Source organism: Halichoerus grypus, chromosome X, assembly GCF_964656455.1.
Source record: "Halichoerus grypus chromosome X, mHalGry1.hap1.1, whole genome shotgun sequence".
NCBI lineage: Eukaryota > Metazoa > Chordata > Mammalia > Carnivora > Phocidae > Halichoerus > Halichoerus grypus.
In genome coordinates this window covers 71,515,013-71,538,974 of record NC_135727.1, presented here as the reverse complement: position 1 = coordinate 71,538,974, position 23,962 = coordinate 71,515,013, and the positions used below count along the sequence as shown (strand labels likewise).

The window sequence follows — 23,962 nt, the reverse complement described above, 5'->3', positions numbered from 1 at the left end:
CAGTCAGGATCAGAATCTGGCTAGGACTGCTGCTGGCCTCCATGGCCCTGATGCTGTTACAAGACCCCCTCTTCTTAATGTCAGATAGCAAATTCTGTGTTCACATTGATCAAAACCTGTCAAATTTTACTCCTATCAAAGCCTTCTTGGACTGGACAGCTGTCTGTTCCACTCTGATGCATTTGTGGGTTTTGCCTACAAAAAGCATGATGGTTACAAATAGAGGAATTGGAGTGATATAGAAATATAGCCTGTTACCACAGAAACAGACATGTGACAGTGGTAGTGCTCTGAGTAGGTATGAAAAATGTTCTGAAGTACATAGAGAAAATAAATCAATATATCTAAGAGGATATAGAACTCAACAGAAGTTGCTGCTTTTGTTCTGGGTCAAGATGCCCATATCTAACATAGGATAGTTCTAGCTCCCTGGCATTTTCTCTCTAGAAGCTGGAAAACTACAATGGTCTCAAGTGAAAGAAATGGGTATGGTAGCTATAGAGCCAGGGCTTTGAGGTCCGTGTTAAAACTCTTAACAATTATTTACTAGCTGTGGTGAGCTATGTTAGAACAAGAAAGAAAGATGATGTACTCACTAGCATTTGTGAGAAATGTAATATAGTCTAGTGACAATCTTGTCTATAACTTTTCATCCTCATTTTTTTCCTAGGGATATGCCAAATGTCCACTGAGTAGAAGCTCTCTGATAGCCCTTCTGTGACACAAGTTGAAGTAGAGAAAGGACTGGCTTTAAGCCCCTGTTGCTCTCAGTACTCTATCTCATGGTCATTTTGGAAAATAAAAATTTTAATTAGCTCTTTATCTCCCACTGTATACTAAAATCTATACCAAATTAATTAAAGATTTAAACATAAAAATAAAACCATAAAATAACTAGAAAAATATGAAGAATTACCTTTACAATGCTGATGTATCCATATTAAAAATGATAATGTAGAAATATTAGTTACATAGAAAAAAGTTTCCAAACAACATTTTTATTTGATCCTATTTTGCAAAAATATATATACATATGCCTTAAAAATTTCTAGATATGCATTAAAATATTAATACTGGTTATTTGTGGGTAGTTTAATAAGCTGTTTTTTCAAACAAGATGCAACTATATGCTGCCCACAAGAGACTCACTTCAGACCTAAAGACACATATAGACTGGAAGTGAATGGATGGGAAAAAAAATACCATGCAAATGGAAACAAACAAACAAAAAAAAAAAGCCAGGGTAACAATGCTTACATCAGACAAAATAGACTTTAAAACAAAGACTGTAGCAAGAGGCAAAGAAGAGCACTACATAAGGATAAAGGGATCAATCCAACAAGAGGATTGAAGAGGCTATAACAATTGTGAATATCTATTCACCAAACATAGAAGCCTCTAAAATACATAAAGCAAGTATTAACAGACATAAAGGAAGAAATTGACAGCAATACAATGATAGTAGGGGACTTTAACGCACACTTACATCAATGGATAGATCATCCAGATAGGAAATCAACAAGGAAATAGTGGCTTTGAATGACATATTAGACCAGATGGACCTAACAGATATACGCAGAATATTCCATCCAAAACCAGTAGAATACAAATTCTTCTCAAGTGCACATGGAACTTTCTCTAGAATAAATCACGTTTTCCCACAAAACAGGTCTCAATAACTTTAAGAGACAGAAATCACATCAAGCATCCTTTCAGACCACAATGGTATAAAACTAGAAATCAATTACAAGAAAAAAACTAGAAAAAAAACACAAACACATGGAGGCTAAACAACAAATGGGTCAATGAAGAAATCAAAGAGGAAATAAAAAACACCTGGAGGCAAATGAAAATGAAAACACAACAGTCTAGAATCCTTGGGAGACAGCAAAAGGAGTTCTAAAAGAGAACTTTATAATACAGGCTTACCTCAAGAAACAAGAAAAATGTTAAACAATCTAACCTTACACCTAAAGGAGCTAGAAAAAGAAGAACAAACAAAACCCAAAGCTAGTAGAAAAAAGGAAATAAATATTAGAGCAGAAATAAATGGAATAAAGACTTAAAACAGTAGAAAAGAAGAGTGAAACCAGGAGCTGGTTCTTTGAAAAGATAAAATTGATATACCTTTAGTCAGACTCATCAAGAAAAAGAGAGGATTCAAATAAATAAAATCAAAAATGAAGGAGAGAAATAAAAACCAACACTACAGAAATAGAAAGAATTATAAGACAACATTATGAAAAGTTATATGCCAAAAATTTGGACAACCTAGAAGAAATGGATAAATTCCTAAAAATATATAATCTTCCAAAACTGAATAGGAAAAAATAGAAAATTTGAACAGACTACTAGTAATGAAATTGAATCAGTAATCAAAAAACTCCCAACAAACAAAAGTCCAGGACCAGATGGATTCACAGGTGAATTCTATGAAACATTTAAAGAAGAGTTAATACCTATTCTTCTCAAACTATTTTTAAAAAATAGAAAAAGAAGGAAAACTTCAAAATTCCTTCTATTAAGCCACCATTACCCTGATACCAAAACCAGACAAAGACATTACAGAAAAAAAAAAGAAAAGAAAAAAACAACAAGCCAATTATTTCTGATGACCACAGATGCAAAAATCCTCAAAAAAATATTAGTAAACCAAATTCAACAGTACATTTAAAAAATCATTCACCACATTCAAGTGGGATTTATTCCCAGGATACAAAGAGTGGTCCAATATTTGCAAATCAATCAATGTGATAAATCACATTAAGAAAAAGAAGAATACAAACCATATGATCATCAGTAGATGTAGTAAAAGCATTTGACAAAATACAATAGCCATTCATGATTAAAAACTCTCAACAAAATAGATTAAGAGGGAACATACTTAAACATAATAGCAGCCATATATTAAAAGATGCACAGCTAACATCATACTCAATGGTGAAAAACTGAAAGCTTTTTCTCTAAGATCAGGGAAAAAAAACAAGAATGTCCACTCTCACCAGTTTTATTCAAGATAGTACTGGAAGTACTGGCTGCAGCAATCAGAAAAGGAAAAGAAATAAAAGGTATCCAAATCAGCAAGGAAGAAGTAAAACTTTCACTATTTGCAGATGAAATGATACTATATGGAGTCCTAAAGACTCCACCAAAAAACTGTTAGAACTAATAAGTGAATTCCATAAAGTTGCAGGATACAAAATTAATATACAGAAATCGGTTGTGTTTCTATGCACTAATAATAAAATAGCACAAAGAGACATTAAGAAAACACTTACATTTACATCAAAAAAGAATCAGCTACTAGGAATACATTTAACCAAGGAAGTGAAAAACCTACATTCTGAAAACTCTAAGACATTGATGAAAGAAATTGAAGACAACACAAACAAATGGAAAGATACAGCATGCTCATGGATTGGAAGAATTAATATCGTTAAAATGTCAATACTACCCAAACTACCTACAGATTTAATGCAATCCCTATCAAAATACCAATAGCATTTTTCATAGAAATAGAACAAAAAAAATCCTAAAACTTGTATGGAACCACAAAAGACCTCGAAGAGCCAAAGCAATCTTGAGAAAGAAGAACAAAACTGGAGGTATCACAATCCCAGATTTCAAGATATATTACAAAACTACAGTAATCAAAACAGTATGGTACTGGCACAAAAATAGATACACAGATCAATGGAACAGGATAGAAAGCCCAGAAATAAACCTATGCTACATAAAGAAAGCAAGAATATACAATGGAGGAAAGACAGTCTTTTCAATAAATGATGTTGGAAAAACTAGATAGCTGCATGCAAAAGAATGAAACTGGACCTCTTTCTTACACCACACACAAAAACAAACTCAAAATGGATTAAAGACCTAAATGTGAAGCTGGAAACCATAGAACTCCTAAAGGAAAATGTAAGCAGTACATTTTTGGACATCAGGCTTAGCAACATATTTGTGGCTATGTCTCCTCAGGCAAGGGAAACAAAAGCAAAAGTAAACGACTACAGGAAAATGAAAAATTTTGCATAGCAAATAAAATTTTAAAAAGGCAACCTAGTGAAGATATTTGCAAATTACATACCCGATAAGGAATTAGTATCTACAACTTGGAGTCCAAGAAGATGGCAGCAGAGTGGGATGACCCTAGGCTCACTTCATCCTGTGAATACAGTTAGATAACTATCAAATCATCCTAAATACCCCAGAAATCAACCTGAAGACTGAAAGAACAAACTCCACAACTAAAGGTAGAGAAGAGGCCACACTGAAGAAGGTAGGAAGTGCAGAGACATGGTTTGGGAGAGAAACAGATCATGGCTGCTGCAGTGGGGAGGGAGTCACAATTGCGAAGAACGGCAAGGGACAAACTAACATACAGGGGAATGCAAGGAGAAAATGAATCCCTATAACAATTGGCTTGGAAAGTGAGAGGGGCCAAATTTTGTGAGTTCTTGCAACCAGTGGGGCTTAAAGCCTGGTGTTCTAAAGGTCATTGGGCTTGCTCAGGGAGAGCCCAGAGGCATTGGAGTTGCTCTTGGAGAGAAGGCAGAGCAAACAGCCTGCAGACATACAGTGTGGAAACAGCAATCTGAAAAATACCTAGGGCAAACAGTGGGGAGGTTATTTGCTCATCTCAGATCATGTCCCAGAGAGGTAGCATTAATGGAGATACCCCTCCAGGAACAAAGGACCTGGCAGGCACCATTTCCTTCCCACACCCCTCAGCATAAACACAGACCTGCTTGCAGGAACCAGGGCAGAATGGGCACTCATTACCTAAGTTGCTTACACCAAGACCCAACCCTCGTGCTCTGGTGGAACACCCTTCTTAGTCATGCTTGCCTCAGTCCCAGCATGGAGGGCCCCCTCCGCCAGATAGACCAGCCCAAACCCCTGCCCACACCATGTCTCCTGACCCAGGAGTTTTGCAGGACCTCAGTTCTAGCAGCAATAGTGACAGGCCTCATTTCACAAGTAGACCAAGCATACCTAGTTAAGACCCACCACATTCAGGCCAGGGACCAAACGTTGCCCACAACAGGCAAGGACATCCTCTGCAGATGACTGCCCTGAAGGGTAAAGCAGCCAAGGCACAACTGCTGAGCACACGAAGCACATATTGGAGACACTCCCTGTTGTGCCAAGCCCTGGGGAACAGGAGACACTACACTGCAGGGTACAAGTCCTCTTCTTAATAAGGCCATTACTGTCAACAACAAGAAAAGTAGCTGACTTTCCTAACACAGAGAAGCAGGCACAGAGACTTAGACAAAATGAGAAGAGAGGAATTTGTCCCAAATGAAAGAACAGGACAAGGCCATGGCCAGAGATCTAAGTGAAACAGATATAAGTAACATGCCTGAGAGAGAATTTAAAGCAATGAACATAAGGATACTCTCTGGACTTGAGAAAAGAGTGAAACACATGAGTTAGACTCCCAACACAGAGATAAGGGATAACATAGCAGAGATAAAGGGCTCAATAAACAAAATGAGAAACACACTTGATGGAATGAACAGCAGGCTCGAAGAAGCAGAGGAATGAACTAATGACCTAGAAGACAGAGTAATGGAAAGTAATCAAGCTGAAAAAAAGAGAAAATTATGAATTACAAGAATAGACTTGAGGAACTCAGTGACTCCACCAAACATAATAACATTTGCATCATAGGAGTCCCAGAAGAAGAGAGAGAAAGGAGGGCAGAAAATATATTTGAAGAGATAATAGCTGAAAACTTCCCTAATCTGGGGACGTAAACAGATATCCAGATCTAGGAGGCACAGAGAACCCCGACAAAATCAACAAAAGCAGATCTACCCAAGACATATTATAATTAAAATGGCAAAATATGGTGACAAAGAAAAAAATTTTTAAGCTGCAAGAAAAGTCTCTTCAACAAATGGTGCTGGGAAAGAGGTGAGAGACCTATACTCTGTCGGTGGGAATGTAAATTGATGCAGCCACTATGGAAAACAGTAAAGAGTTTCCTCGGAAAATTAAAAATAGAAATAACATATAATCCAGTAATTCTATTACTGGATATTTACCCAAAGTAAATGAACACACAAATTCAAAAACTCCTATGTTTATTGCAGCATTATTTACAGTAGCCAAGATATGGAAGCAGCCCAAGTGTCCATCAATAGATAATATTGGGTAAAGAAGATATATATATATATATATACACACACACACACACACACACACACACACATACACACACACAATGGAATATTATTACTCAGCCAGGAAAAAAATGAGATCCTGCAATTTGTGACAACATTGATGGACCTAGAAGTTATAAAAGCTAAGTGAAATAAATCAAAGAAAGATAAATACCATATGATTTCACTTACATGTGGAATCTTAAAAGTAAAACAAATGAATAAACAAATAAAAAGCTGAATCAGAGCTATAAATACAGAAAACAAGGTGAGAGTTGCCAGAGGGGAAAGGGGTAGGGAGATGGGCAGTATGGGTGAAGGGGAGTGGGAGATACAGGCCTCCTTTATGAAATGAATAAGTCATGGGGGTAAAAGATACAGCATGGGGAACATAGTCAATGTTATTGTAATAGCATTGTATGAAGACAGATGGTAACTACACTTGTGTACACATAATATGGACATAGAGTTGTTGAATCACTATGTTATACACCTGAAACTAATGTAACATTGTGTGTCAACTACACTTCAATTAAAAATAAGAATCACTGGAAAAAAAAGAATGAAATAAAAATAGTTTTGTTTAAAAAATTAAATTTTTCCTTTTTGCTTCCCCTTTTTATATATGTATGTATGTATGCATGCATTTATATATGTACAATGAGTTGGTTCCTGGTATAAACACAATAGAAGTTAAAATTTTAACTTCCCTTTCCCTCTTTTCAGTTGTTGATGTAAGTCAAGCTTTCTCCAGGAAGTTTGGGTTTGTTTGCTTTTTCTCAAATAGCCAATATAATTCCTTGTCTCCCCTCTTTCATATTTTTGTATCCAACTGCAAGTTCTTTTAGGATAGAGTTGTGTTTCATTATTTACCTTGCTGCCTTCCATAGACATGTTTGGTGAAGACTGGTTGCTTGTGATGGTCTCATTTCCTCAAAACCTGCTTTGAAGTGTGCTGTAACAGTGCTAACCCTTTAGGCAGTGGAAATGATCAGAAACTTACCGAGGGCTAGCACAACTTGCTGCACCGGCTACCACCCCACTGCTCTGCCAGGCAGAGGTGGCTGACTCGCTGGCTGGTAGCTGGCTGATGGGCCTGGGCCTTTCTGGGTAAACCCTTCCTCAAATAGCTTTTTTTTTTTTGGTCAAAGAGGTGGCCCTTCTCATGTTGAGTTGCTCCCTCTTTATAGTATTTGTGCAGCTGTGTTTCGTTGCCAGAACCTCCATGCACATTATCAAGAACTCTCAATGCCATTAAAAACATAAAGGATAAGCAGCAAAGGAAGAAGACAAAGGACTGAGAGGAAGAAAAAGGATGGAAAACGAGGATAAAAGAATGGGGACTTATGACCTTAAGTGCGGCAGGTTGCTGAACCCAACCTAAAACATCGCATGCCTATAATAATACCTACCGTTACCCGTGAAATTTAGCAGGCAAATTATGAAAATAAAATTATTTTGCAAGGGAAGTCTACACAGACATTGATTTTCAAGGGACCTATGCAAGCTCTGACGGCCACACCGGCAGTCCTCCAGGTGAGAGGCTGTTGACCTCAGATTGAGCCTGCCTCAGATAGAGCCTGCTCTTATAGGTAAAGATCATTCTAGGCTTTTCGTAAGGATAAAACAAGATGATAAATGGAAATAAGTAGGTTTTATGGGTTATAAAACAATATACAATGCTTGGTGTTCTTAAGTTCCTGAGGACACTGACAATGGTTTAATGTCCAATAGTGTCTTCGTGGGAGTTTGGAACAGATTTTAAACACCTGTATCTAAAGAAAATCAAATCCACCTACAGAATGAAGAGAATTGGGTCTCCAGGAGGGGAAAACATGCGTGGGAGATACCTAAATTGTGTGTGTCTGGGGAGTGGTTGTCACCTAACCATATAACAAAAGCCTTGGGTTTTCTGAGTGTCCTCAATCGATTAGAATTGTTTTTTTTAGAAGGAATTTCCAAGAAAATGCCTGTGATTTCATTGTCAGTGAAACTGTTGGCACTTCTTTTAAAAGTGTCTGTTAACTTATAGTCAATTACAATGGGAGTGCATGTGGTACCCACATGAATGTATTATGGTCACACTGTTTTAATAACTAACAATTTAAATCACAGTAAGTGACTAAAAAGTCACCTACTGCTACTTCTGCTCCTTCCATGAAAATGACCCTCTTTTCCATTTAGCTTCAATGCAGGAGACTTCATATCGGTTCTTCACCTGAATGCATGACTCTTCAATCTCAGGACTCGCAGAATTAATGGAATGCCGTCCTAAGGTTGTTGAGTTCTGCGTTTATGGGCATTTCATCTCTATGAAGAAGTAACCATTCCCTCACTGCAAAGACTGAGACTGAAAGAGTTTTCTAAGGAAGAATCCTTCTTGTGATGTTCTTGTTACAACACTCAAAAAATAGAAACAGACTGGAGAGGTCTGATAGTTGGGAGATACCTTGCCAATGACCTGACCCTTGGTGTGGGCCTCCCTCAAAATCTGCAGTGTCTTGGGAGTTTCTCCTATGACTGTCTTGGAGAATAAACACTTTCTGTTAATTTCCAGTGACTTAATTTTCCCTTTTCTTTTTTAACAGGTCCAGTTAAAAACAAGAAAAAGGGTAAGTTAAGCTCCTGATTTTATAAAATTGTTCTCATGTCTTTTCTAAAATTAGAAGGAAAAAAACCAAGGGAGTAGGATTTTTATATATTCTTTCAATGTTGGTTGTCCATTGTTTTATTCAATCACCTGTGACCTCCTTGAGTATGGTAGCTTCCATGAAACAAGAAATAGAGATTTGTTTTTCAGTGATGATCCATGAAAGTGCTTCTCTAGCTGCATATGAAAGTTGTTTTTATTTTTCTTTCTTGCTCCCTCTTTTGTACAATTAAATTTACATCTCTTTTTGCAAATAATGAATCATGGAACACTACATCAAAAACTAATGATGTAATGTATGGTGATTAACATAATAAAAAAAATTTTACATCTCTTTCCTTCATCCTTCCTTACTCTTTCCCCTGTCCTTCTCCTTTTTCCTTTCTTTGCCCTCCTTTATCAAATCACTGATCATGTATAAATTAAGTCCTAAGACAGCTTGTGGGGACTAGGTATAGTACCTCCTGAGAGATGTCAGTACCCTATTCTTGGCCTTAAAGCTATCCCTATCCTATGCCTTAGTCAGGGAGGGTATTTCTTACTTTGGGGTTTCAATATCATTTTCTCTGTGATGGAAAAAGAAAGCTGAAGGAATACCCTGATCTTTTGGTCCTTTCAAAGAAGCTTCTGATTGAGCAGATCCATTGTGCCATTGTTGGGTCATTATGTTTTTGATATACTTGCAACAGGACTGGCCCAAGAACTTGTACAAGCACTTGCATACTTGAAGAGGAGAACCCAAAACCAGAACAAGTTCCAAAAGACAGAATTAGGCAATATGGTCCACTCCTTAGGACTAAAAAAAGAAGCCAACTACAAAACCAGTTTAAGTAACTATTTGTTTCTGTGCTCTGACCTGTAAAGAAAATAAAGTGAAATTAATGATTTTTCATTAAAATGCTTTAAGTAGGGGTGCCTGGGTGACTCAATCAGTTAAGTGTCTGCCCCCGGCTTGGGTCATGATCCTGGGGTCCTGGGATCAAACACAGCAACTGGCTCCCTGCTTATCAGGGAGTCTGCTTCTTCCTCTCCCTCTGCCCCTCCCCCATGCTCCTGCGCTCTCTCGCTCTCTCTCTTTCTCTCTCAAATAAGTAAAGAAAATCTTTTAAAAAATAAAATGCTTTAAGTAAAATGATTCTGTTAAGATTTCTGGAGCTTTATAGAGTAGATTATCAATCCCAGGGTAGACCAAAGAGACTGGCTTCAGCTGCGGCCTGCCACTTCTCTGAGCACTAGGGTAGTCTGGTGGCTTGCAGTACCATGGCCCACATGGAAAACTTATGTCCCTGTTGTAAAGAAGCTGAGGAATGGCCTGGCCTCCTGAGGACCTGATCTGAGCAAAGTTGGAAAACAGCCAGAAAGCTGGGGTCAATGAGGAAAACTTTCTCCACTGGGCCTGGGCATTCGCCAAAATATTATGTATTTAAGAAAGTAAATTTGATTTTTAAGCATGTCGTTTTTTTTCTAATAGTTTGTTTTTTAGAGCAGTTTTAGGTTCACAACAAAATTGAGGGGAAAGTACAGAGTGTTCCCATATATTCCCTGCCCCACACATGGACAGCCTCCCCCACCATCAACATCTCGAACCAGAGTAGTACATTTGTTACAACTGATGAACCTCCATTGATATATCACAATCACTCAAAGTACATAGTTAACATTAGGCTTCATCTTGGTGCTGTACAGTCTATGGGTTTTGACAAATGTATAGTGACATAGATTCCCATAGATTACAGTATTTACAAAATAGTTTCACTGCCCTAAAAATCCTCTCCACTTTGCCTATTCCTTATTGCCTCCCCCTAGCCCCTGGCAACCACTGATCTTTCTCTTTTTTAAGACTTTATTTATTTGTCAGAGAGAGAAAGGGAGCACAAGCAGGGGGAGTGGCAAGCAGAAGGAGAAGCAGGCTCCTCACTGAGCAAGGAGCCCGATGTGGGACTCAATCCCAGGACCCTGGGATCTTGACTTGAGCTGAAGACAGACACTTAACTGACTGAGCCACCCAGGCATCCCACCACTGATCTTTCTTTAAAAAAAAAAAAAAAAAAAGATTTTATTTATTTATTCATCAGAGACAGAAAGGAGAGAGAACACAAGCAGGGGGAGTGGCAAGCAGTGGGAGTGGCAAGCAGAGGGAGAAGCAAGCTCCTCACTGAGCAAGGAGCCGGATGCAGGACTCGATCCCAGGACCTTAGGATCATGGCCTGAGCCGAAGGCAGCCAGTTAACAAGCTGAGCCACCCAGGTGTCCCCCACCACTGATCTTTCTATTGTCTTTTTAGTTTTGCCTTTTCCCAAATGTCAGTATGTAGCCTTTTGAGATTGGCTTCTTTCACTGAGTAATACACATTTAAGTTCCTCCATGTCTTTTCATGGCTTGATAGATCATTTCTTTTTTTTAAGTTTGCATTTTAATTCCAGTTAACATACAGTGTTATATTAGTTTCAGATGTACAATATAGTGCTTCAATAATTCCACACCTCTGGGCGCCTGGGTGGCTCAGATGGTTAAGCGTCTGCCTTCGGCTCAGGTCATGATCCCAGGGTCCTGGTATCGAGTCCCGCATTGGGCTCCCTGCTCCTTGGGAGCCTGCTTCTCCCTCTGCTTCTCTTTCTCTCTCTCTCTCTCTCTCTCTCTCTCTGTCTCTGAAGAATAAATAAATAAAATCTTTTAAAAAATAAATAATTCCACACATCACCCAGTGCTCATCATGACAATTATACTCCTTAATCCCCATCACCTATTTCACCCATCCTCCCATTTCCTCCCCTCTGGTAACCATCAGTTTGTTGACTATAGTTAAGAGTCTGTTTCTTGGTTTCTCTCTCTCTCTCCCTCTCTCTCTCTCCTCTCTTCTCATTTGCTCACTTTTTTTTCTTAAATTCCACATGAGTGAAATCATATGGTATTTGTTTTTCTCTGACTGACTTATTTCACTTAGCATAATACTCTCTACTTCCATCCATGTCATTGCAATGGATGCATTTTTATGGCTGAGCAATATTCCATTGTATATATATGCCACATCTTATTTCTCAGTTCATCAGCCAATGGCCATGTGGCCTATTTCCATAATTTGGCTAGTGTAGATTCTGCTGCTATAAACATCAGGGTGCATGTAGTCCTTTGAATTAGCATTTTTGTATCCTTTGGTAAATATCTAGTAGTACAATTGCTGGATTGCAGGACAGTTCTATTTTTAACTTTTTGAGGAACCTCCATACTGTTTTCCAGAGTGGCTGTACCAATTTGCATTCCCACCAACAGGGCAAGAGGGTTCCCCTTTCTCCACATTCTTGCCAATACCTGTTGTTTCTTGTGTTGTTGTTGTTAGCCATTCTGACAGGTGTGAGGTGATATCTCATTGTTTTGATTTGCATTTCCTGATGATAAGTGGTGTTGAGCATCTTTTCATGTGTCTGTTGGCCATCTGTATGTCTTCTTTGGAAAAGTGTCTATTCATGTCTTCTGCCCATTTTTTAATTGGACTATTTGTTTTGAGGGTATTGCCTTTGAAAAGTTCTTTATAGATTTTTGGATACTAACCCTTTATCAGATTTGTCATTTACAAATATCTTCTCCCATTCTGTAGGTTGCCTTTTAGTTTTGTTGATTATTTCCTTTCCTTTGCAGAAGGTTCTTATTATGAAGTAGTTCCAATAGTGTATTTTTTGTTTCCCTTGCCTCAGGAGACATATCTAGAGAGATGTTGCTATGGCCAATGTCAAGGAAGTTACTGCCTGTGTTCTCTTGTAGGATTTTTATGGTTTCAGGTCTCACATTTAAGTCTTTAATCCATTTGAATTTATTTTTGTGTATGGTGTAAGAAAGTGGTCCAGTTTCATTCTTATGCATGTAGCTGTCCAGTTTTCCCAACACCATTTGTTGAAGAGACTGTCTTTTTCTGATTGGATATTTTTTTCCTGCTTTGTCAAAGATTAGTTGACCATATAATTATGGATTCATTTCTGGGTTTTCTATTCTGTTCTATTGATCTATGTGTCTATTTTTGTGCCGGTACCATCCTGTTTTGATTACTCTATCAAGCATGTTATTTTTAACTTTTATCACATCCCCTTTAAAATGGAAATTGTAATAAACCTAGAAAGCTCACCTGGCTTTGACAAGGACACCCTCTGCTCCTAAACAAGTCCACAGGTGACTTCCCTTCTTAATAGATAGACTTGGGAATACTTTCTAATTACAGTGACTAGTTTGTTTGTTTTTTTTTCTTTTCACTCAGTCACTAGACAGTGAATAAGCATCTTATATTTGTCAGGAATAGAGATACCAAGATAAAGAAAAGCACCACTTTTCTTTATCTTTTTTTCCCATGATCCCAGTGTAGCTGGAATCATGGAAGTACACACAAATCATTACAGTACGGCATCAAAAATGCTATCATAGAAGCATGAACAGCATGCTGTGGGAGCACAAAGAAAGAGCAAGTAGTTCTCCCTGGGGGAATGAGGAACCACATCTCAGGGGGAAAAAAAAAACACAGTATTTAACCTGGGCTTTGAAGGATGGGCGGCAGGGGGGCGGGGGGGGGAAGGAAGGGGAAGGACATTCCAGCAAAGGGAACAGCATACTCAAATCCCTCAGAAGCATGAAAGAACATGGCCTGTTTGGGGGAACGGCAAGTAGGCTAGTGATGTACCAAAGTGTGGGTCATCTGTGTGGTGGGGAATGGCACCCAGTTGTAGTGTTATCCAATGAGTGAGCACTGAGAGAACATACTTGCTAGTGACGATAGAAGACAATTGTCTAGGCTAGAAGCCCTATGATTACAATTCAGAGAATCCAATGCCTCTGGCAAGGACTCGGATCACTGCCCAGCACTGCTACCTTGTATATGAGCCATTATTAGAAGGAGGATGCACATAGGCCTTAAACATTTACTTTGACTCTAAGTGATTTAGAAGCCATTTAATACAGATTTCCTTGGACACAGTGAATAGGCACATGCCTGAAGAGGTAAATTGAGTTGTTCATTTAATTTCCATCTTTAATAGAATTTTCCCCTCCTACAACTAACTTGCTCATGTTCATTCCCTCTCTCTCCCTCTCTCTCCCTCCCTCTCCCTCCCCCCCACCCTCACTTTCATTCGCTTGTTTTTATTTGTTCTTCCAACAGTTTGGCCTTCACTAAAAGGTTAGGGAAATGCCCCTTTCATGAAGTTTAGCTTTGAAAAGAATGTGAACATTCTGTCATCTAAGACTGCACTGGATAATTTTCTTAGAGAAGTCTCCGGGCTTTTGTATCATGAAGTGTTCTGTTAAAGTAAGGAAATCTGGAGAAGGAATTCAATCCTCTAAAGTCATCCTCTTGTCCAGGGGTCATTTTGTACATGTTCCTCTCTGGGCCAACTTTCTGTAAGCACACTTGGCCTAAACCTAGTTACAGAGGAGCAAAGAGGACCAGCTGCAGAACTAGAGCACAGCAGGAGCTTTTTCCCAAATGCCTTCTAACATTTTCGTAAATGAACATCCTCTGTTTCCGCTGCAACCATTATTCTCTTTGACTAGAGGAGTTTCTGGCTGTAATTCTTCCAAAATTACATTAGCAATCACAAGAGAGTCACAGTCTTGACACTGAAGTTTGTACTACCCACGGAACACCCTCTAGCTTCAAAATCAGTTAGGCCTGGAAATTCTGGGACATAGAATAGTCTAATATGCACCTTCCTCTGTGCCTATGGCAGTAGACACAGAGGAAGATGAGGGAGAATAGAGAACAATGAGGGAGAACGATGAGGGAGAAGCAAAACTCACAGCCAGCCTAGGGAAGTTTCCTGACTGCCAGAGGTAAGTCAGTCTTCCTTATGGAACCTCAAGCTTGGGAGGAAACAGACAAATCATCAAGGCCAAACTCCTCATTTCACCAATGGAGAAACAAAGGCTCAGGGAGAGAAAGGGATTTGCCCAGAGTGCGTCCATGGCAGAGCTGGGGCTTACAGCCTTATCTCCTGACTACAGATTTTGTGTTCTTTCCACTGCTCTAGCTGGAATTGAAACTTGGGCACTGAATAAGCCTGACTTGGAAGCTGCCCAAATCTGAAGGGAGATGGCTTTCCTGTTCAGCATCTTGAAATTGGCTAATCTAGAAACTGGGCAGATCCAATCTTTTGCTGCTGCTATGCACAGGGAAAATGCTAACGTTCCTTCCTGCCTCTAGGTCTTTAAGGCTACAGGGAGTATCCCCAGGGCAGGAGCCCCACAATGACCCCACTGTTTCATACCAAACACAGATGTAGTTAGACATGGACAACTGGCCTTTTGAATGGCATTGCCATGGGGATTGAGTTTCTGGAACATGAGGCATTATTTGTAAAGGAGGGCCTGATAAATCAGGTCAGGATTCTCCTGCCTCAGAGGCTGGGGGGCAAGGAGTCAGAGTTGTTAAGGGGGTATTTAAGTGAGACTTAAAAGGGTTACATGTAAAACTAAGACAGTACCGCGGGTAGAGATACTGTCGTGGAGTCTGGTCAAAGCCTTCTATACCTGGGATTTCCAAAGATTGTGAGAAAGTAGTGAAGGGAAGAAGACACCCCCCTCCCTGTGGCCACCTGCAGTGCGTGAATTGGGCTGCGCAGAGCAGAGGAAGTAAACAGGAGCTGCGGGTTTTGGTACAAGACCACAGTTATGACTCAGTCAAATAGCTACATCCTGGTGAGAATGTTGGAAGGACTGGAATATGGAATAGAAGGGCCAGGATTGTTCTGAAAGGATAGTGAACAAAAAAAGGGGAGGAGTTGGTGGGCTTAATTAATAATACATTGGAGAATAGGGCCTCAGAGGAAAGATTCTGGGAAGCCGGATTATTCAGCCTATAAAAATGGAGGTTGGTAGGTGACTTAATGTCTATGAGCATATGAGAGTTATTATGTGTATGATGGTAACTATTCTTCTCTAGCTTCACAAAGAATAGAATAGAAGCTTAAACTGCCACAGGAGGGATTTCAGCTAAATATACGGAAGATCTTCCTAACAGTGAGGGGGTGATAAACACAGGAACATGTTACCAAGGGAGTTTACAGAATTGCCTTTCCCAGAGATCTTTAAAAATAGGGTTTAGAGAGGTCAGCTGAGAAAGCAAAAACCTGCCAACTGCCTCCTCAGCTTTTTCTACTCTCCACCTCCCCTTCTTTCCTTCAATCTCTCTCCCTCTCTCTCTCCCCCTCCCTGCCTCCCTCTCCCCCCCCCATGCCCCCCACCTCTCATCTCCCAAATTCCTTCCATTCTTCATTCCCGGCTACCACCACCTCTATACCAACCCCTAGTTCCTATACATCCCGACTTCTTTTTTTTTTAATTATTTTTTATTTATTTATTTGACACACGGAGAGACACAATAAGAGAGGGAACACAAGCAGGGGGAGTGGGAGAGGGAGAAGCAGGTTCCCCGCAGAGCAGGGAGCCTGATGTGGGGCTCGATCCCAGGATCCTGGGATGAGCTGCAGGAAGACGCTCAACGACTGAGCCACCCAGGCGCCCCTCATCCCAACTTCTATAGGAAACCTTCCTGGTGTTGATATTATGCCCAAGGTCAGGCTGTCCTCCTAGCTCCTTCTTCTCATCTGCATCAAGTCCTCCAAACTGGGTGGTAAACATGAAAGCCACACTCTTCAACGATAGCCCAATGCTCAATTCAAAAAAGTGACCCACGGGTCCGGTAATTCTAATCTTTTGGACTTGGCTGAAAGGTAACCTCCTTTTTGAAACCTTCTCTGACCTCTTAAGCATTTTGTCCCTACTACTCATATGGCACTTAGACTCTCCTGTGACTGTGTCTGTTTCCCCAGTAGACTGAGCTCCTTGAGGGTCATTTATTTCTATATCTTCACACCAGCTCTGGAAGTAATTATTCATGAAAGGGGATAGGGAGAGTGTGTGTGTTTGTGTTTGTGTGTGTGTGTGTGTGTGTGTGTGTGTGTTTGTGTTGTATAATAAAGGTGTTCACCTCTTTAACAGCAGGAACTCTCAAAGGGCTGACTTCGTGTCCTTGGAAATCTGGAGAACTCCTGACAATATGTTTGTTATCAGTCAATGACTACAAATGTAACACTGAATCTTGTCTTTCAGGAAAGAAGGCAGGACCTCCTGGGCCCAACGGCCCTCCGGGACCTCCAGGACCCCCAGGACCCCAGGGACCCCCAGGGATTCCAGGAATTCCTGGAATTCCAGGAACAACTGTGATGGGACCACCTGGCCCTCCAGGTCCCCCTGGTCCTCAGGGACCCCCTGGCCTACAGGGACCTTCCGGTGAGTTCCTCTGTCTCTCCACCTGCCCCTAGGCTCCTTGCAAGTACTTGACAAGAGCAGGTGTGGGTGATCCTGAGAGCAGTTTCCGATGGCGGTCATGGCTTTGATGAGCAATAAGAAAAGCAGGTCTCCTAGCTCCGTGGAGAGCTAGAACTTGAACAAGCCAGTAGGGCCTGACCTACTCTAACTTCTTGTGTATACCAACCTGTCAAGGACAGGCCACCTGCTCTTGACCTTTCCATCACAAAGCCCTGCCTGACTCTAGGCCTCCCTGTAGTGAGCCAGTAAACTCCCATGAGCCAGAGCCAGAGGCCCCGGAGGGTTTATACTAGATTTCCAGTGGGGGATGGATTTGGTTTGCACTGATTTCCAGCATCTAGCACCGCATGTTTATGTCTGATTGGAAACAGGCTGTGGAGAGGAAGGCTGGGGACTGGGAGAAATGACAAGCCCTAGAACATTCTCATCCCATGAACTCTGAAGTGCCTTTCCCGTAGAGGTAGACAAATAGTCACTGGTGACCAGGGAGTTGGAAACTTACAAGTCACCGGGGCTGGGGAAGAAGCAAATGCGGTCGCTAAGACTGAGGAGTCAAGTGCCTCATGCCACCGCATTGCGCATTCAAATAGCGCTGAATCTGTTTGCATCATTCCTCTTGGGTCCAGGAGGGCATCCAAAAGGTACAGATGCCAATCCAAACCTGCCTGATTGGAATTGACAGGAGTCAGCCTGCCAGAGCTTAGGTCTGTTGTTATTTCCTCTTCCTGCTCCCTTCTTGGATCTTGGGGCTTCAAGGAAATGGACTCTACACAGCTGATTTCTCTAGGTCCAAAAATTCTGTAGCTGGACTCAGATCCTTTGACTCATAGTTCAAATGGGGCTAATCAGCATTACTGTGAGCATAAGAGATGGAGTTAGAGGGTGGGGTTTTTTTGTTTTTTTTTTTTATATCCCAATCTTTCCACAGATACTGAGCACTTTCTGTGTGCAAGAGTATATCGATAAGTGGCCCCTGTTCTCATGGAGTTTGTGTCCCAGGGGAGGAGAGAGATGATCAAAGAAGCAAGATATTTACAAATGGCAATGCTGTCTATGAAGACCATGAAAGAAAGGGAGCGAAAGACTAAAGAAGCAAACAGCACCGTCTCAGGATCCCATAGTGGCAGGAACGCACTCTCCTCTATCTCTACGGGGGGCTCAGTGAGGCTCGCCTTGGGGCCCGCGTTAGTGAGAGGCCACTGTCCCTGCTGGACACTGGGCCCACTGAAGAGGCAGGTCAGGGAGGAGTCAGAGAAGGGAAGTAGTATCCTCTCCCATCCTCCCAGGGCTTGGCTGCCCAGAGCCAGGCTCACTGCCACTCGCTGCCTAGCTGAGGAGAGAAAGGGAAGAAGGAGCATGCCCTCTGATTGCCCTGTCCTATTTTGCAGGTGCTGCTGATAAAGCTGGACCTCGAGAAAACCAGGTTGGCTGGGAATTGCTCTCTTCCTGGGGAGGAGGGAAGGCCACAAGGCTAGAACCACCTTCTAGTGGCTCCCGATTAAATTTGCTGAGGCTTTGTTTTGTGAGGGTGCCCTAGAGGTCCCGAAGTTGCTCACTCCCATCTCTAGGAATAGAAAAGCTTTGCCTCAGGGCCTGCCTTTAACTCAGTCTTGCCACGGCCATTTTTCCATTTTTTCCCCTTTGCACGGAAAACAGAAGGTCACCATATCCAAGCTCAGTCGTCCCCTGAAATGAACTGCCAGTCAGGCCTATCCACCTGAGCCTCCGACTTCGCAACCACACCAGACACCTTGTCGGCACTCAGACCGCCTGGGATCAGGAGCTTGAAAATCAGCCAACCAGCTCCAGGCCAAACCCAGCCTGGGCTTCTGCCTTCAGGGCCTGATGGGCTCCTCCCTGTCTTTGAGCCTCCTAATCTGTCCGTATTGGCAAGTTCTGAGGCCTGGCCTTCTCTCATCTCAGCCTCCCTCCCTCACTACAGCTGTTTGGCCACAGTCATAAATCTACACAGCTGCACAGTGCTCGATGGCTTGCAGGGAATTTTACATCCATCACCTCATTTGATCTTCAAACATCCCTGTAAGAGATGGCCAGAGATTCTTAAAATCCCCATTTCACAGTCAGGGAAATGAGGCTCCACTGAGGTCACGTAGCCAGGAAGTGGCGGAGCTGTAAATCACATTAGCCACCTGCAGAGACGTGGTCGCTGGCATCCCAGAACAGGAGAAAGGGATCCGAATTGGGAAATGAAAGCAGACTGGAAGTCAGAGGTGGGAACATGGTAACTGGTGGCTGAGCGGGCAGCCATTTCTCTCAGTGACTACTTTCTCTATCCTTCTCATCCTCCCAGCCAGCTGTGGTGCATCTGCAGGGCCAAGGGTCAGCAATTCAAGTCAAGAATGGTAAGAGTCAAAGTAGGCTCTCTCCCCTAAGAGGAGCTTCTCCATCTTCCTTGCCGGTGGCAGCCTTCATGGAATCACCAGCCTAGCTCCTCCCAGGCCCCTTGGAGTAGTACCATGGGCGGTAGGGGGCCATTCGCTGCGCCGTCTGCCCTCTACTGGCTGTCCTGGGTAATTGCTTGCACCTAGACCAGTCGCTACACACAAATTGCATGTAGAATCACTGATGAGGAAGCCAAAAAGGACTTGAGACATCATGGAATTAGGGATTTCTTGGCAGGTGGAGGTTGTATCAGAGTCACCAAGGGGATATGTGTAGTTTGATCAACAATTTCACAATACAAGCTAGAGAAGGTAAAACTACAGAAAATTAAATTCTTGTCTGATGGGTCTCCGCAATAAACGGGTGGAGGAAGCATTTCGGGGTGGGGGGAGGGGGAGGATGCATGTCAGACTCTCCAGGGAGTATAAGATGCTAATATCTATAAGAAGGGGAAACAGGTTTAAGGGGGTTAAGAAAACTGACTTAACAATTAGAGAAAGACAATTATATGATCTCACTGATATGTGGAATTTGAGAAACAAGGCAGAGGATCATAGGGGAAGAGAGGAATAAATGAAACAAGATGAAGCCATAAAAAAATTTTTTTAAAAAGAAAACTGACTTAATGTAATCCCTGCATTTAAAAGATGGGGAACCAGAGTCCCAGCAAGAATGGATAATACCATAAGAAATCATACTGCCTTATATTTGGACTGTCCTTTGGAGTTTTCAACATGCGTTCTTTTGTCTTTCTTTTTTAAAGATTTTATTTATTTGAGAGAGAGAGAGCACGAGCAGGGGGGAGGGGCAGAGGGAGAGGGAGAAGCAGGCTCTCCGCTGAGCAGGGAGCCCGATGCGGGACTCGATTCCAGGACCCTGGGATCATGACCCGAGCCGAAGGCAGACGCTTAACCGACTGAACCACCCAAGCACCCCTTGTCTTTCATTTCATGTGATCCTCACAACAACCCTATGATATAGCTATTAGTTCCTTTTTGCAGAGACAGAAACTGAAGCTCAGAGAAGTTAAATTAACTGGCCCAAGAGTTCAGTAAAGTGCAGGAGCTGGGATTCAAAGCTATGTCTGTCTGATTCTTTCCACAGCACTGGGCTACTTCAGTGATGTGCGTACACTCCACTGAATGATTAGGTTCATTTTCTCCCCTAAAGAGACATGAACATTCATTAAAGAACAGCACTTTGAAATAATGTCCTGTCCCTAGGGTGCACACAGCCTAAAACACCTGAACCCCCAGGAGCCTCGGGAAGCAGCAAGCCAGCCAAGATGCCAGACACTTACGGAGCGTGGAGCGGAAGGGAGGGGCTCCGAGTGCGGAAACAGTAGATGGAGGTTAAGAAACCTGATTCATGGGGACAGCTCCTAAGAGCCCAGTCCGTCCCGAAATGGCTGTGCTGAGCTGCCCTAATGATTGGGCTTAGCCACATCCTGGACTGCCACCTGGATGCCTGAAATGTAATCGCCTCCAAAGTAGAAGTCAGAACAGAATAGTAGAAAAAAACCCAAGGCGTCCTGCTGGGACCAGGTGCCTTGGGCCCTGGGGCCCTGGATGGGCTATAATCACCCTCTGTCCAGGGAGCAGTGAGACAGGCAGGAAATAGATTTGTCTGGATGGACGTGTGGCCTCCATGCTTAGTCTATGCCTGAAGCTACGGATTTTGCTCCCACTACCACACAATAAGACTGGTTCCAACCCCTCGGAACCGATCTCCAAGAGTAGTTTATGCTGATCTTTAGTTGCACCAAACACAGAAGGGAGGGGGACAGAGCAGTCACTTGGAGGGGCTGAGCCAGGGCATCTCTTCCTAACTCCTGTCCCCACCCACTATCACCTCAAGGGACGATGACCACCTATTCCAGAAGGCCAGTTTCCTCACACCTCCGAGAGGCAGGCCTCCTGAGACTAGCCAAAGATGGACATTCACAACATAATTTCTTGGGTGGAGCATGGAGGGTTTTGAGGGGAGAAGGCCCCCAGGGCTTGGACTCTCTCCTCCAGTGGTAGGAAGGAACATCCCTCTTTCTGCAGGATTGAAAGGGAAGCTTTTCCTCCACCTTCACATACTGGCTCTCACTGTCCAGCAAAGGTGGTAGGACTCCCCCTGTGCCCCCAATGGGGTTGGGCTGACAGGTGCTTTACCAGAGGTGCCTCGGCCCCCAGACACCCTTGCCAGCCCCTGGGCTGGCTCCAGTGCTGCTTGGTGGTCTATCCCTCACTCTCGTAAAGATCCCCCTCTCCTATGGGGCCTTAGTCCTGGTGGCCACTCATTTCAGCTGCCGTAAAGTCTGACTCACCCCTGATCCCTAAGGTTCTCCGGGTAGACGATTCCTTGGGCTGAGTGGTTTCCTGGGAGGATGGGGGGGAGGCAGGGAAGCCTTCCAGAAAGGAGTGGGCATGAAGGAACTATAAAAAGGAATCTTGAAAGAAGAAGGACAAAACCCACGAACCTGAGACACGGGGGAGGGATTCAGGAGCTATGGCTAGAGAGATAGAATGGAATAATAAGACCTAGCCTGCCACTCAGTGTCTGAATTATGCCTGCGCAAGCCCCAGAACAACAATGAAAATAGGGCAGCATGCCCACTCTCTTCTTGCCCTCACCCCCAACTCCAGCTAGAAGGTGTTGGTTAAAGACCCTACCAGATGGAGGGGTCAGGAAAGGAGAGAGGGAGACAGACAAGTGGACCCCAGGGGCCTGAGGCAGGCCTGGCAACTGCTCGACACACAGAACGCTTTCTCTGCTTCCAAATGCTGTTCTTAAAGCTTGGCCTCTGGGGCTCTCCACTTCGCACTGGGATAGGGATGGGGTGGAGGGGATGCTGCTCGATGTCTCTTGTTTCTATTGCCCAGATTATTCTGACATGTACTGAGTGACTGCCCTTCTCTCATACTGAGATCTTTCAGGTGGAGTGCTCAATGACTGGTCTCGCATCACCATGAACCCCAAGGTGTTTAAGCTACATCCCCGCAGCGGGGAGCTGGAGGTACTGGTGGACGGCACCTACTTCATCTATAGTCAGGTAGAAGTGAGTACGGTCTCAGGCCTAACTCTTCTTATATCCAGAATGCAGATCCGGTGCAGGCCACATAGGGGCACTGTGGAGCCAGCCAAGACCTGCTAATTCCCCGCTTTCTAGGGGGACTGGGGTGGGGGCACTACGCTGGGAGGGAGTTGAAAGGAGGAAAGAGAGAAGGGCCTATTTGGGTTGGGGTCCCCCCCCACAGCCAGTTATCCTTGAAAAACGGCAAAGGGGCCCCTCCCACACCCTGCCATCTGATATCCTCCTGCTGGGCCCCAGGCCCCTGTTTCCCCAATGAGCTGTTTGGTTCTACTGCCAAACTCCATCTCTGTGTCAGTATATATCCTTGGAGGGTCAGTTGCAGGGCTGCTGAGCACCCCTTCCCCCCACACCGCTAGCTTCACGCTAAATAGTGCTCCTGCAGGCTTTCTCTCCACCTCAAAACCATTTTTGACGGTCTTTCCTTCCTCTTTCTCCCGTTTGCTTGTCCACCTTTCTGTGTCTCTGTCATTCCCTCCTCCATCCTGCCACCATGCTCCCAGCCCTTTTGGCCCTGGGTTTCTGTCCTTGTCCTGCCCCCGCGCCTGCTCCCCAGGTCTGTCCATCCACTCCCGCCCCTGTTGTTTGCCTCCACTGGGGTGGCTCCTCAGAGCTAGAGGTTAGACAAGCCCTGAGGTTGGGGCTTCTGTGGGGTGGGCAGCGAGCAGGCGGATGGACAGAAGGACTGCGTAGCCAACAGAAGGGTCTCACGGGAGAGTGGCCAGAGAAGGTGGATTAACAAGCATTCGCTCAGCCCACCAGGCATCCTGGCACAGCTTGGGTCCTGACGCAAGAAATCATATGGCACCTGAATACACCACTCCCTCCCGAAGAGCCTATGGAGGAGCAACCTTTCATAAAGTGATTTAGGATGACCTATGGGGGGGGGGGGACATGGGTATAATCCCATTGTCCTATAGACCATTTCTCCTAAGGTCCTTTTTTTGGGGAGGGGGGAGTAGGGAATCAAACCTTGGGGTGGGGTATTTTCTGGGCCCAGAATAGATTGGAAGTGGCCTCAGGCCTTGAACACCGTGAAAACTGGGAAAATCCCCCTTGAAACCAGGCCGCTGAATATGGGTTGGCACTTCCCTCTGGCCACAAAGTCAGGGGCCTGGGTTTTGTCCTTCCAAATTCTTTAGCTTATCTCTGGTGGATAGCACTCCGTCTCTCCAGATCTGTTTCCTTAATCATCAGAGGGCCAAGGGGCACCGTAAAAATCAGGGAGAGAAATTGAGTCACAGGGGAGGGCAAGCTGCAAGCTGAGTAGCGGCCGGCCCTAAAGAGCTGAAGAAATGGCAAGTTGTTACCGTACCCTCTCTGGGAAATCAGCAACTTCCAAGGTCAGCC

General features: G+C 43.3%; 1 protein-coding gene across 2 annotated transcripts in view; it reads left to right on the top strand.

The window, feature by feature from the left end:
- EDA (ectodysplasin A) overlaps positions 1–23,962 on the top strand; it is a 414,154-nt gene that overhangs the window by 389,083 nt on the left and 1,109 nt on the right. Inside the window, exons 3-7 of one of the 2 annotated variants that reach the window (XM_078065069.1) lie at positions 8,762–8,785; positions 16,912–17,091; positions 18,519–18,553; positions 19,442–19,493; positions 22,449–22,573. In XM_078065069.1, the coding sequence (XP_077921195.1) occupies positions 8,762–8,785; positions 16,912–17,091; positions 18,519–18,553; positions 19,442–19,493; positions 22,449–22,573 (416 nt within the window). Of the gene's footprint in view, positions 1–8,761; positions 8,786–16,911; positions 17,092–18,518; positions 18,554–19,441; positions 19,494–22,448; positions 22,580–23,962 lie in introns of both variants that reach the window. The other variant, XM_078065068.1, reaches the window with a different exon arrangement.